This window comes from Camelina sativa, chromosome 14 (genome assembly GCF_030686135.1).
Source record: "Camelina sativa cultivar CO46 ecotype springtype chromosome 14, ASM3068613v1".
NCBI classification, from domain to species: domain Eukaryota; kingdom Viridiplantae; phylum Streptophyta; class Magnoliopsida; order Brassicales; family Brassicaceae; genus Camelina; species Camelina sativa.
In genome coordinates, this window is record NC_141893.1 from 14,985,125 (window position 1) to 14,999,859 (window position 14,735).

Here is a 14,735-nt window from a genome sequence, read left to right on the forward strand (position 1 = left end):
TGGGTTCAATTTCTGTGTTTGAATCTTGATTTCCACGGGCACAAGCAGAATCAAATTTAAGCAAGATGGTGGGATGGTCTTATTTAAGTAAATTAGTTTAACTTTAAAAAAAATATATATATAAAATGAAAATTTTGAGCTTACTTCTGGAAACATTACATAAGATTGTGAGATGGTTTTGATCTAATTCTATAATTATTTTTTTTGATTCACACTTATTATTTCATATGTTATGGTATTTTTGAATTACATAAAATTTATAAGTTTTCATATTAGGCATTTCAGAATAAATTATGAACACAATCAGTTATGTTTTGATTTGAAATAATACCATGATTTTATCCACTGCCTTATATCTTCCCATTAATTTTCTCAGTTTTCATTTTTGTTTATATTACTTCTCATTTTTAACTTATTATTTTGAAACACTTGCGAATTTATGATCATTAATATTTGATTTCAATTCCTTCTCTCCTTTAAAGGCTCAAACATTCTATAAAGTTTGGTTTTCTAAAAACAACCTATTACCATACAAACACATCCTCTTTCAAACGATTGTGAAAACTAAAACACTAAATTTCTATTATATCCTCAATTCAATCTCCAACAGATAACAAAACACCGGTAACTATAATATCGTTGTTCGGGTCATCCGTTTTTGGGAAGTTCCTAACTCTAGAAGAAATATTATCTTACCAGCTCTTGAATTTTGTTTTTCCAAAAATGCAAATTATCTTTACTATTGTTCAACTTTTGATGATTTATGCAATCATTTTAAAAATTTTAAAAAGAAAATAAATAATTGCATGTGTATTCGAATTTAAAATAATTTTAATATATAATGATATAATTAGATACAATTAAAATAGATAATGATTTGATTAAGTTTTAAAAATGACACATGCGTCAGATTTTTAGAGTAAGAGTTGAAAGAAACATTACTATATTATATCATCTAATAATAAAGTAAGATTTTTTTTGGCAACCTCCAAAAGGTTGCCGTCTGATGCTCTCTTCTTTCGCAAGCGTCATTTTGTTTCTTTAAATTTTTAGTGTAACAAATTTATTCAATTGAATTTACATAATAAAAATTTCTCTTAACAAATAATTTGATGATTAAATAGTTTAAGGATATAAAATTATAATATATATATTTGGGTTGTATAGGATAATGTCGAGTAATAAATAGCTGTTTTATTTCCACACCTTAATATAAATAATTTACATGATCTTGATATTTCATTTTCAATCCATTTAAAATAAACTAAAGTATATTTTAATAAAAAAATTCTAAATATTTAAACAACATACAATTTTAGTTATAAATTCACAATAATGTATTTTATAAATAAAAAGATACACATTTTAATAACCCTTATATCTTAAATCTCACATAATATTTTTATTTAACTAATAATTTCTTAATTAACAATCATTACTTAGTAAATAAATAAAAACAAAGAATTTCCAAAATCACAAAAAAAAATCTAAAAACAATGTAAACTAAACCTGCTACTAGTGTTATATAATTCTAGCTTTTGTCATAATGAGCCTCTCACGGACCGAAAAACGTTATGGCAAACGCCGGCATTTCACCAACGGCGTTGAGAATTACGCTGAGGTAAAAAAGGTTGGTCCTAAGATTAATTACATGAAAGGCTGTGGGAAGTGGTATTTGTGGTTGTGGGTTATTTGCATGTGTGCTTTGTGTTTTATTTTCCGAAGATGTTGAACCAGCCGTCGTACGATATATCTTGAATCCACCCGGGTGAAACCAGCTAAGAAGGTCTGGGCTAAAAATAAAGTCTACAAAACGTAAGTAATAGTAATATAGCAGCTTTTTCTTTTTACAGTGAACAAATCTATGTTTTGTTTATTTGGTTAGTGTGAAACATTTCAAAGAACCGTTTGTCAACATTGCACAATTGCATTTTCATATTGGTTTATCCAGTTTCCGTGATTTGTAGGCCAAAAAACCATAGACAAGTTTAAGGAAATTAAAAAAAGGCTCAATTAATACTTTCATAAACCTGTTGTAAAATGTATTAGGTGTTTGAGATTTTTCAGATAAAATGATAAGTATGTTCGATAACCATGTTCACACGAGATGACTCAATTTGTACTACTTCGTATGGTATTGGCTTTCCAAGAGTAATCTTGGATTCGTTTTGGAAGTAGAACTAATATTCACATGTCACAGAAGTGTTCACTTACTTACCTATAGAGAGAGAGACAGAGGAACACTCACACAAAGGTAAAGTAAACTCAAAACGATCAGGTCACGAACTACGTGCAAACCATTTCATACGTCTCCATCCAACATCCTAAAACTGAAAAAATCAAATCATTTTTTTTTTGTTCCTTAAAATCTCATCTTATTTTAATATTCTCGCATAGATACACACACATAAATCATGATAGTAACCACATGTCAAAATCTGAGGACAAAGATAGAACCGACATGTAAGTCACTACTTTTGCCATGATCAACGTGCTTCCCATTTTCTTTTATATTCCCTACTACTTATATCTCTATCCTCCGCATATTTTTTACCCGGAAAATTATAAACCCATCTCTCAAAATCTAGTCTCTTCTTTTCCGTTGACAAATCTAGTTATGCCTCCTCCGGCAATGCTTGCGTTTGAAGATGGTTTAGCCCATAATTCGAGTGATAGTGAGTGGCAAGGTTTCAGTGTTTTTCCAGGAGAAAACCCTAACACAACCCCTTACCCTAACCCTAACCCTAACATCAATTTCTTGATTAAGAAGGCCATTCTGGAGAACGAGAAATCAATCAGTCCTATTTTCTCCCGTTCATCGGCAAGAGACGACAGCTTCAGAATGGTACTTCCGCCAGCCATGCCTCCTCCTAGAGACTCAGCAGTTCCGCTTCCTATGCTCCCAGAGCCAATGAAAACCCGGAAGAAGCTTAGCCACCAAGAATCATTCCTTTTTATGAGGAAAACACATTACTCGGAGAAGATTCTCTACAAGGAAGAAGATTTCAAATGTAACGCCTTCTGCTTGTCTCTACCTGGATTCGGGAAGCACAAGCCCGTTAGATCTTCTTCGAAACGCCAAGATTCTATTGAGAAGAAGATGATCAGAGCTTCTTCCTTCACGAATTCAACTGTTTCCATACGCGCCTCGCTCGAGAAATTCGAATGCGGTTCTTGGGCTTCGACGACCGCTCTGATCCAAGATAACGGTCGGTTGTTTCACGATTTCCCCGTGGAGATGACGAAATGTAACAGCCGAGGAGGAAATAGAGGAAGAGATGTGCAAGAACCGGTGACTTCTGGTTTCTTGTTCGATAGAGAAACAGAGACTTTGGCTTTGAGAAGCGTTTTGAAAACGAGGAGTACTAGAGATCACCGGAGATCGGCTGAGACTTCACCGCAACGTCGTGTGAGATTCTCGACTTCGTCCTCGTCGGCTTCTGTTTCTTGCCCTACTTCGCCGCGAACTTGTATCACTCCACGTTTGCGTAAGGCTAGAGATGACTTCAATACTTTCTTGACCGCACAAAACGCATGAAAGGAGAGGAAACAAAAACAGAACACAGAGAGTTTTTTTTCTAATATGTATGTGTATATGAATGTGAGTTCGTAAGGCTGTGTAAATACTAAATATCTATCAAGAGAGAGAGAGAGAGAGAGAGAGAGAGAGCGAGAGGGGTTGCTGAATCTTTGAGAAATCAAAATCGATGATAATGAAATAATTCAAAACTCATTTTTTCGTGTTTGCTTAAAAAAGCTCTGTTTCTGACTTTAAAAATCTCCTATTCTTGAGGGTTTTTTTTTAGCTTCCTGTAATCTTTAGCTTTCATTATTACAGTAATTTTGTTCACTTTCATAGTCCAATTTTTAGTGTGTATTCAGGTCATTCGAGTCCTACTAAGTATCAAAACCGATGAAGAGTATGGTTACAAGAGTGGTTGCAAAAGTTAAGGAGATCAAAAAAGCTTCATAAAACTGGACAAAAGTCTTTGGTTACAATGTCGGGTAACATAACCTAATATTAAGAGAGTATAATACGATTAGTGAAATAGTCAGCGTTTTAAAATCAGTTCCTTGTATCGAAGAAGACACGAACAACGTCCACAATCTGAGCTCGGCAAATCGGGCATTTCCCTCCACTCCAATGTAGTTCGTTGGCACATTTCAGGCACATGCACATATGTCCGCACTTGTACAAAACCGCCTCAACCTGCGTATCGTCGCAGACGCAGCATTTTCGTTTCATTGGGTTTTCTCGATGAACCTTCTGTTGCAAGCTAGCGTTTGCATCCAAACACGATTTGACTGAATCTCGTAAAACCGACATTTCTTGCTGTAGCTGTTGGATCTGTGATCTCATACCAGTTATCAGCTCCATTTCCTGAAAACGATTTTAAGCGGTTCAATGATATATACCACTAGTGTGATTGCAAGTTTCTATTGTATAAATTGATGAAGACTCACAGGTGAATGAGGATTTTGAACAGACAAGACAGGAGTGGAAGTAACTCCAGTGTCTTGAGAACTCCATGATCCTGCAGGAGACGATGCAAAGATTTGTGATGAAGATGATGACTGGCTCAAGTCATCTCTATCGTCTTGCTCTTTGCCTTCCGTTAATGACCCTTCTTCTTCGATTTCATTTGTCTCTTCTGTCTCTTCTGCCTCTTCTTCTACTTGTTGGAATTCCCATTGGTTAGAGTGCCTGTTGGAGTGTGACTGCACACGGGACATCATGAGATTATCGATCTTCTCTCGCAACCCGCTCTCCAGAAAATCTGTCACCGTTCCTCTGGATTAAGTGGAACCACACATTTTCTCAGTCACTAATGGTCAACAGTTAAAGAGGAAGAGGTTTGATGATTTTGTTGGTTACTTACCGCTCAAGGAGTCTGCGTATGTCCTCTTTCTCAGACCGAGTGTTCATTACTTCTAGGTACCTAGACTTCCTCAGTTCCTCCCAGTAACTTCGTGGCCGAGATATTTCGCTAAGCCAGTCATTGTTCGTTTCTCCGTAGTAAGACTTCTCATCTTCATACTCCTCTTGTTCTTCCCATCCATTCAGATATGATGTTTCGTGTCCCTCACGGCATTGATCAATCTCATTACTCTTATGTAACACACCTTGTGTTTGAGTTTCTTGGATACAATTATCACTTTGATTCTGCCTTAACCACGATTCTTGAGTTATGCAGGGGATCAGACTTGTCTTCACTTCTTCTATCTTCCCAGCCTCGCCATCGTCATTGCAAGTTTCTTCTACTTCTCTTGTTTCTTGCAGTTGAAGGCAATTCGTTTTTAATCCAACAGTTGGATTTACAGCTTCTCCTTCCTTACTACATAACATTGCTTCCTCTATCTTGCTGTCACGGATGTTCAACCGCTCTTTGGAGAAAGCTTCTGGAGTAACAACGCCTTTTTGCAACCTCGTGTTCTCGGTAGTTCCTTGTACAGTTTTGTCAGTCATCTCATCGGATCTATGATGATCCTTCCTCTGCTCTGCTGCAGCCGCCGTCTTCAATGCATTTGCACGAAATTTCTCTCTGCGTTGCGATAGATTCAAAGATCAAGAATCAGAAATAAACAAATGCTGACAACTAAAATCAAGAACCTTTTAGGGAAAAGATTAAAAACAGTCTGTTCTGAACAGAGGTTACGAAAATAAACCTTAAATTCAGAACTGCAGAGCCTGATTCGATCCGGTTTACTCCGGTTGGTTTTGCGTTAGACAGGTTTCGATCTTGAATCAAAAGACAGCGTTTGAGGCTCCTTAGCCTTAACATTGACTGGTTACAAGAAACATAACAGGACGATATTGTAATTAAGAAAAATATCAAGTGCATTATGCAAAAGTCACAAAAACATTAGGGGATTTATCAAAATAGTGAAAAATATAATTTTTACCTGGAGACGACCACGTTGAGTAAACCTAGAAACTGCGTTGCGTTCAAGAAGCGAATTCAACTCACGGTGGCGATCACGTTCCATTTGCATAAGCAAATCGGTAAACGCTTGCCGTCCTCGGATCCTCGGCGAGAAACTAACCACCGGAAAACTGCTTTTCTCCGACGACGACGAACTGCTACAAGGCCTTAAAATCGAGAGTCCACCGTCGCCGCCACTATCTCCGGTGGTTAGCTTCTTGTCTTCGATGCCAAGCCTCCGAACTAGATCAGCGACTCGTCCCCATTTGCTCTCAGATTCAACATCCACCGTCGGTTTAGGGTTTGTAGCCTCTGCTACGTTGGATTCTTTAGCCATTTCAGAATCTCCATCGATCGAATCTTGAACACTACTAAGTCCTGAATCGCTCCGACTACTACTCACCGAGCAGCGCCCACTGCTCGGTGAGTTTACGGCGTTGGATCGGTTTAGCCTCGCCTCCCACATCTGTACCAAAGAAGAAGCACCGCCATGTTCAACGGGAGATTCAAGGACACGCTCTGTTCTAACAATTGGTTTCTCCGCCAATCGAATAAGATTGTTCTTGTTACTGTGAGTCTCGATCCAAGAATCGACCAAGTTCTCGTCGGAGACATGATGAGATTTGAAGAGCTCGAGCTCGTGATGGTCTTTCACCGGAGGAGAAGGTTTCAGATTCTTCTGGAGAACGCCAGCGTTTTGATTAAGGTCTCTGAGGATAAACCCGAATCTCTGAGACGGAGAAGGTATCTCCACCTGAGAAGACGCCATTGTTAATCAGAATCGAACACAAGGGGATCAAAATACCATTCGATCGATGAGAGTTAAAGAGGAACAACTCTGTTTCTCTCTTACAAGAAGAAGAATAAAGAAAGAGAAATTAGGTTTGGGTTAGTGAAAACACAGATTTTTCTCTCCGTTAAAATAACAGAACAACAAGAAGTGGTGGAGATACGAGGATGAACGAATGAAGAAGAGGAAGAAGAAACAGAACCGATGAAACAGTATTGTTCTTATCTGTTTAGTAAAAACCTTTTTTTTTTGTTTTATTTTGTTTCCAAAACACCGCTAACACAAATATGTGTTGTCCTAAAATCGCTCTGTTTTGTCCCTTAAACTTGGGAACGTGTCTGTAAAATAAGAGAATAAACATATGAGGTGTACGCTCGAGGGAAAGAAAAAGCTTCCGTGGCCAAAAGTGAAAAATATCGTTACGGAAAGAAACTAAAAAAAAAAAAGCTGGAGTATAAATCTTGACTATATAAATAAATTAAAAGGTTTCTGTATACACTTGTCATTTATATTGGTAAAAGTATTTAATTAGTAATGGCAAAAAATAAGGAGCATTTGATTACTATACTAATTGAGTTTATTAAAAGTGATAAGGCTTATTAAAAGTGATAATAAGGCTCCTAATTCATAAATGCGATAGTCAAATTGGAGCCGTTGGGAGATTTAGCCGTTGGTGAGTGGGAAACTGGGAACCATGCACTTTTTTTATGCCATATCATTTAATCAAATTGAAGAACTAAAGATAGTAAACACTAAACATATTTAGAATAACAGTATAACTGGAGAAACAGAAAAGGGAAACAAATTTGATTAAAGAATACAAAATATCTTAGGTACAATCTTTTTTCCTGATCAATCTTATCTTTTGTTTATAAATATGTGTTGTCCTATTTACTGATTAAGGTTGGAAAATTCTATTAAAACTTTTATAATGGGCTGCAAAGTTGAGATTTGGTCGAACTGAGATACTGAACCACGATGGACCGTGATCCATTTACCCACATAAATATGAACTGTAAATTGAGTGATCAGTCTAAATCAGTAAATGGTAATGATCTACAAGCACATAATCAGCCATCAGGTACTTTGTGGCTCCGAGATCTAGGACATAAAGAACGATGTTGTGGTGATTCGCAATGATGTTTTTCAATACATGAACAACCTCTAATAAGTAGGGAGAAACAAAGAAGTCAGTTTGGTAAATCACTCCCAATTGAGTATTTTACTTGATAATTTGAGCGAACAATTTTTTTGTGAACACTAAAGAATATAATTGATACTAGTGCTCGGTCTTCCTCTCCATCGGAATGACAAAGTTAGACAAATAACATGATAACACCGCTATCAATAACGACTTGTTTACTTTTAGATTTAGTTAAAAATGTGAGGATAAAAGTTACTTTCTACTAAAATAATATAAATATAATTAAACAAACAACATAACAAAAGCAAAAATATACAAATTAATATTAAAACACAAATTTGTCAACGTAAAAAAAACCATCTTAAAGGTATAGTGAGAAAATCAAGAATATTGGAAAGATATGTTTTCTTCATTACTTATTATTGCATTAATGTGTAGTCAATCCAACCAAGATGGAAGTGGCTTTGGACTTTGTGGTCGAGTTTTTTGCCATTTCTTAAACATTCTGGGTGAGAGCTGCCTTTGGGTCAGCCATTGTTTTCCAAGAGATCTTAATTGTTTGTCCGACATATATTTATATAACAAGTGTTTTTAAGAGAAATTGGATTACATTTAGACATCCACATTGAAAGACAAAAAATTCTCCTTGACTAGCTTTTGATGCATCGTAAAAATGATATTATAATCTAACCAAAGAATTTTAACATGAATTATATAAGAAATATTTTTGAAAGATTTTCAACAATTTAACAATTAAATCTAATATAAGTAAAACAAGTAATTTAAAATAAATTTATTTTCGCGCAAGTTCTGTGTATTAGTTATTACCCCTAACCTTGAGACTTCCAAAAGTACAAATCAATCCGAATTAAAGTCAAACACTTGTACCAAATTGTAAAGTCCACACATTGGAGGATTTGGTCTCTTCAATCTACCTTCAACACAATTCATTTCCTTTATTTTCATTTTAATGAAATTTTTTTTTTCCAAAATGAACCTTTTTCTCTACCGAATCCTTCAAATATTTGTGGATTATTTTGATCTCTTTATTCATGATCCCCATTGAGCTTCCTCCTCTAGTTATATGAGAAGTTATAGAGTAATAAACTATAATTCATAGAAACCACATCCACACGTACATGTATTTCCTAGTTACGAATTTGTAATTTTAATGAAGGTTTTGGCATATTAATTAAAAAACTACATAAATGATATGTTTTCTATATTAAAAAATTAGTTATTGTGTAAAATATATTATTCAACTAATAACATAATATTTTGGAGGATACAGATAGTCTAATTTAAAAAACGATAGTAAAATTTTGCATAGAACAATAAAATTATCACTTAATTTGAAAATAATTATTTCTCTAAAACATTACCTTATATTAAAACGAAAAGAGTATTAATTCACAATATATATAAGAACTATAACTCTTGGATAAAATCAGCAAGCAACTCGTTAAAACTTTCTTCTTTTCCAAAATTAATAGTATTTTCATAAACTATTCACATATTATCGTCAAAATTGATAATATGTATGACGAAAATGCATCTGGATCGTGTGAGCAGTTTATGGAGATTTTAAAATGCATTAAAATCACTAAGCAACTTACACGATCCAGATACATTTTCGTCATACATATTAGTATTAATACCAGGAAAGATATCATCCAAGAGATTCAAAGTTGAATCCATTTCAACGTGAGCTAAATCAACCGACTTACTAATTTACCCGAGTGAGATTTAGACGAAAATAATGTTATTATACCGACCAAGAAGCAAATAAATTAACCCAATAGAAGTTAGACAGATAAAAGAAATTAATATAATACAAATAAGTCAAAACCCGGATATTAATAATCCAAAGATCATTTCTACCAAAAAAAATAATAATAATCCAAAGATCATTATCCCCATTTTTTTTTTGTTTTCTCCAAGAGAAAAAGGAATTCATAAATCATATATTATAAACATTTCATATACGACATGCAGGCAAGTCACTTGAATATTCAAATCTTTTAGTTGTGCCTCCCACGTAAAAGCATCACATTCATTTCCCAACCCAATATATAAATTACTCACACAAAACAATTCTCATCAAACAAATCCATCAAATTCCGAAAACAATATTATCAAGAAAGCAAGATAATGAAGTTGGCCGTGGTCTCAGCCGTCGTCCTACTCGTGGTTCTTGTGGCTTGGCCTGTATCAGCTGGCCGGAAAGACTTACCGGGAGCGGGAGGATACGGAGGTGATGATGATGGTGATGATGACACACAGTCATGGTTTCCATTGGACAATCAATTATCGTTGAATTACTATGATAAGATTTGTCCAAATTTTGAGAAAATCGTAGATAACAAAGTGAGGGAATGGACTAAGAGTGACGCTTCTCTTGGTCCCGCCCTCCTCCGCCTTATCTTCCACGATTGTGGTGTCACGGTATTGCAACTATATCTTCTTTCTTAAATATAAATTCATCATCAATCGTTCAGTTGCGTAATATTTATATGCATATCTAATAAATAACAACATTCAGGGATGTGATGCGTCGGTTCTCTTAGACTACGAAGGAACAGAGAGAAGATCTCCAGCGAGCAAAACCCTAAGAGGCTTCGAGCTGATCGACGATATCAAGTCAGAGCTCGAGAAATCTTGCCCCGGCTTAGCATCATGCGCTGACATCCTAACCGCAGCTAGCCGTGCCGCGACCGTCCAACTCGGGGGTCCTTACTGGCCCAACGCCTACGGCCGTCGTGACTCCAAAGCCTCTTACGCTAGAGACGTTGAGAAAGTCCCTTCAGGCCGCCGTGATGTCACCGCCCTTCTCGAGACGTTTCAGTCTTACGGTCTTAACATCCTCGACCTAGTTGTTCTATCTGGGGCCCATACCATCGGACAAGCCTACTGTGGCACCATCCAGTCCAGGCTTTACAACTACAACGGTACCAGTGGTACTGATCCGTCGATCGAACCCAAATACGCAGATTACTTGAGACGCAAGTGTCGCTGGGCGACTGAGACCGTTTCTCTCGACGCCATAACTCCGGCAGTGTTCGATAATCAGTATTACATTAATCTTCAGAAGAATATGGGAGTCTTGACGACTGATCAGGAGCTTGTTAAGGACCCAAGGACCGCTCCGCTGGTAAAAGCTTTCGCAGAGCAGCCTCCTCAGATGTTCAGACAGCAGTTTGCTGTCTCTATGGCCAAGCTGGTCAACGTTGGTGTTCTCACTGGTGAAGACCGTACCGGAGAGATCAGGAAGGTTTGCAGCAAATCTAACTCAGGAGCTGCTTACTAATTATAATTATTATCTCTCATGAGTTTCTAAAAGAATCTTCTGTTTCTTGAAAGTAAATTTCTTGTTTGGTTTTAATTTTGTTCTCTTCTTAACTGTAACTTGTTGTCTGTACAACAAAAATGTGAATCTTGATTTATACTGAGAATTATTTTTGTTACAAGTTACTTTTAACCCTGGTAAGGTTATTTCAACTTCTGATTTACATTTCTCCCAAATCACTTACCACCATATTTGAACTAGAGACAAATGTATGATAATATATGTCAAAGATTCATAATGCTAATAGAATCCAAGTAAGAAGCTGTGATGATGGAAGAAAATGAAAGCTGGGGAGGCATAATCAGAAGTCTTTAGGGGTCTCTATAATATTGCAACTCAAAGAGAAAACATAGTACAAAAGGTAGATATACTCTTAGACATTCAAGAACCTGATAATTTAGAGAGTAGAAAACCATAGTTATGCCAATCGAAACAACAAACCAGTTTAGTTTCGTTTGCCTCTAAGGACACCCTTACTGCGGCGATTCTTCATCCCCATCTTAAACTTCTTCTTCAACTTCCTCCCGATAGGTTTTAGCGACTTGTTTTTCTTCTCATCATCCATTTCCACATCTGCAAACAACAACAACAACAATAGTATCCCAAAACAGAACATAGCCAATATCACCAACCCTTTCAAAAGATATAGAATCAACTCAAAACCATCGCTTCCAAAAGACCAAACCAAACAAGTGTTGAAGAAGAAACTACTATACTTGTAAAGATGCAATTGTGAACAAAGTTCAAAAAAAAAAAAAAAACCAGTATTGATTAACAAATGTGTTTCCTAGAACATTTCTATGCACTCACAACACTGAATTTGATAAAAGTTACATTGCGAACACAAATCAAGTTTACTCAATCTATACAAAACCAAGTTTTCATTGAGAGAATTAATGATACTACAGTAAGAAACAGAACATACCCATATCGTTGGCGACAGTGGCGGAGGAAGGAGCAGACTCAGAGGACGGCGTCGCAACTTCCATAAACGGCGATACTGGAGGTAGACGAACTGGTAGCTTCGGAGCAGCGAGTGCGGCTTCGATAGCGGCGTTCTTGGCGTCTTCTCTCGTTAAAGTGAATGATTCCTTCTCTACTATGTCTCTTCTGATAGCTCTTAATCTCTTCACTCTCTTGCATCTCATTGATTTCGCCATTGCTGCGGTTGAAATCGAAGCTTTGGTGAGAGATTCGAAAATTAGGGTTTTGAGGCAAAAGGGGTTTTTGATTTCAGCGTCGGATTTGTTTTATATATCGTCTAAAACCTAATTGAGGAACTGAGAAATTAGTCCGGGTCTGTTTGGTTAATAGCTTAACTATATCTTTTCCAAGTTTAAAGCCTATTCTTTGTTTAGTGGCCCAATTTTGGCCCAAATAAATAGAGAAGAACGGTTGCGAAGACGAAATCCCGAGAATACCCTTCATCGTCTCCGTGCAGATCACACTGTTTGATTCTCCTGAGAAGAAAGCAAGAACTTTACCTTCGAAGCTTTTTACTCTCTACCTTGCTCATCTCCAGGTTAGTATTATTTTTGGTGTGTTGATCTGTAGTGGAAGTTTTTTTATTCGTCTTGTTATTTCGTTTCGTATGTGTTTGTTGTTTCTCGATTTAGCGAATCAGATCTTTGGTTTCTTCCGTTACGAATTTGATTTGTTTCGATGGAATTAGCTTAGAATGATTGTGTTGTTGAGCTTGGAAGCTCTTGAAATTGTGTTGAGAGATGATTTGGAGGTCTCTTCCTGTTGAATCATAGATCTCGAGTAGGCTATGCTTGGAGCTTGGTTATGCATTCTCGTGATTGAAATCGAAAATAAATCGAACTCATTATGAATTGAAATGATGACTTAGAGCGTCAATGTTAGGATCTGGTGTTGAATCTTGATTTGGTCTTTGCAAAATGGAAGAAGCAAATGTTTGATGTACAAAAATGCTATCTTACTATTTGATTTCAAGATTTAAGAGAGATGCATTGATGGTGGTGGTTTTGTGGTTGGTGTGAGATTAAGATGTGTTGGTTGTGATGGTTTTGGTTTGATGGCAGAGATGTATAATAACATGGGACCTCAACCGGGGATGCCAAGACCTCCAGGAAACCCTCAGCCTGGTCCGTTTGGTAATCCTTTCACTGGAGCTGGCTCGGGTTTTATCCGTGGTGGTTTGGGAGCTTATGGGGAGAGAATTTTAGGATCAAGCTCTGAGTATGTGCAGAGCAATGTAAGTGGTTTCCCTATATTTCACGTAATATCTGATTTTTTTGTCGTTGTTTTTGACTCGTTGTCTGAAATGAAACAGATAAGCCGGTACTTCTCTGATCCCCAATACTATTTCCAAGTGAATGATCAATATGTGAGGAACAAACTGAAGGTTGTTTTGTTTCCTTTTCTACACCGGGTAAGCTAGTCTTTTCTTTTCTTTTCTTCTTCTGTTTGGGAACTTCTCATACCAGCCATGAAATTAAACTAGTGTGGGTTCTGCTGAAAACCCTCAGGGACATTGGACCAGAATATCTGAACCAGTTGGTGGTAGGCTCTCATACAAGCCTCCAATCTATGATATCAATGCTCCAGATTTATACATTCCGTTTATGGCATTTGGTACCTACGTTGTTCTTGCTGGCCTTTCATTGGGACTTAATGGAAAGTAAGTTTTATGTTTAGTCTCTCTCCCTGTGGTTTCCCTCTTAGATTTTTCTGTCTTAGGGCTTGGATAAGGTTTATTAATCTGTTTCAAACCTGATTGGTCTCTCTAGGTTTACACCGGAAGCTTTGAACTGGCTGTTTGTGAAAGGATTGGTTGGTTGGTTTTTGCAAGTGATGCTCCTGAAAGTAACACTTCTATCACTTGGTAGCGGAGAGGCACCGTTACTAGACATTGTGGCATACGGAGGCTATGCTTTTGCTGGTCTATGTCTTGCGGGGTTTTCCAAGATAATGTGGGGATACTCGTACTACGCATTGATGCCATGGACGTGTCTATGCACTGGGATTTTCTTGGTGAAGACGATGAAACGTGTTCTTTTTGCTGAAGTAAGGAGTTACGATTCGAGCAAGCATCACTACCTTCTGCTGTTTTTAGCCTTGGTACAGTTCCCTCTTTTGATATGGCTTGGTAACATTAGTGTTAATTGGCTTTTTTGAAATGGGCATTACGTTTTTTTTTTCTTTTTTTTTTTTGTGAATTCTTCTTGGTGTACTTTGTAGCGTAACTTGAACGTTCTTGGCGATGTATGTTTGTCAATTCTATTGATATGACTGACGTGAGGAAAGTGTTATTTTGAACATTTTTATTTCCATGACTATGCTTGTAGAACCGCTAATTAGATTGAGACATAAAAATACAGGAAAGGAAACAACTTTAATTTAATTTCCCTTTTGGCATGAGACTCCACCCAACGGGTCAACTTAAGTTTTAAATAATGGATTAACATTTTTAATCATATGCATACCAGTCATACACATTTTTAAATCAACATCATGTTCAATATGATAATTTGCTCTCCTCCAACAAGTAGAACATAAAAATAAAAA

The 14,735-nt window shown here is 36.6% G+C and overlaps 5 protein-coding genes across 5 annotated transcripts; 3 read left to right on the top strand and 2 right to left on the bottom strand.

Moving 5' to 3' along the window:
* Positions 1-2,558: 2,558 nt before the first annotated feature.
* Positions 2,559-3,733, top strand: LOC104741694 (uncharacterized). Its single transcript, XM_010462600.2, has one exon. It carries the CDS (start codon positions 2,618-2,620, stop codon positions 3,536-3,538), a length of 921 nt encoding a protein of 306 aa, XP_010460902.1. The 5' UTR covers positions 2,559-2,617; the 3' UTR covers positions 3,539-3,733.
* Positions 3,734-3,952: 219 nt separating this feature from the next.
* Positions 3,953-7,148, bottom strand: LOC104741695 (uncharacterized). The gene is made up of 5 exons (XM_010462601.3): positions 5,905-7,148; positions 5,668-5,786; positions 4,881-5,543; positions 4,465-4,792; positions 3,953-4,381 (listed from the first exon to the last, which is right to left on the bottom strand). The coding sequence occupies exons 1-5, from the start codon at positions 6,691-6,693 to the stop codon at positions 4,067-4,069; spliced, it is 2,214 nt and encodes a 737-aa protein (XP_010460903.1). The 5' UTR covers positions 6,694-7,148; the 3' UTR covers positions 3,953-4,066.
* A 2,803-nt stretch (positions 7,149-9,951) lies between these two features.
* Positions 9,952-11,329, top strand: LOC104741696 (peroxidase 7). The gene is made up of 2 exons (XM_010462602.3): positions 9,952-10,303; positions 10,401-11,329. Exons 1-2 carry the CDS (start codon positions 10,010-10,012, stop codon positions 11,163-11,165), a joined length of 1,059 nt encoding a protein of 352 aa, XP_010460904.1. The 5' UTR covers positions 9,952-10,009; the 3' UTR covers positions 11,166-11,329.
* A 173-nt stretch (positions 11,330-11,502) lies between these two features.
* On the bottom strand, positions 11,503-12,509 carry LOC104741697 (uncharacterized). The gene is made up of 2 exons (XM_010462603.3): positions 12,130-12,509; positions 11,503-11,777 (listed from the first exon to the last, which is right to left on the bottom strand). Exons 1-2 carry the CDS (start codon positions 12,362-12,364, stop codon positions 11,650-11,652), a joined length of 363 nt encoding a protein of 120 aa, XP_010460905.1. The 5' UTR covers positions 12,365-12,509; the 3' UTR covers positions 11,503-11,649.
* A 96-nt stretch (positions 12,510-12,605) lies between these two features.
* LOC104741699 (uncharacterized) lies at positions 12,606-14,488 on the top strand. The gene is made up of 5 exons (XM_010462604.3): positions 12,606-12,726; positions 13,250-13,422; positions 13,501-13,599; positions 13,697-13,848; positions 13,958-14,488. The coding sequence occupies exons 2-5, from the start codon at positions 13,252-13,254 to the stop codon at positions 14,343-14,345; spliced, it is 810 nt and encodes a 269-aa protein (XP_010460906.1). The 5' UTR covers positions 12,606-12,726; positions 13,250-13,251; the 3' UTR covers positions 14,346-14,488.
* Positions 14,489-14,735: the final 247 nt, after the last annotated feature.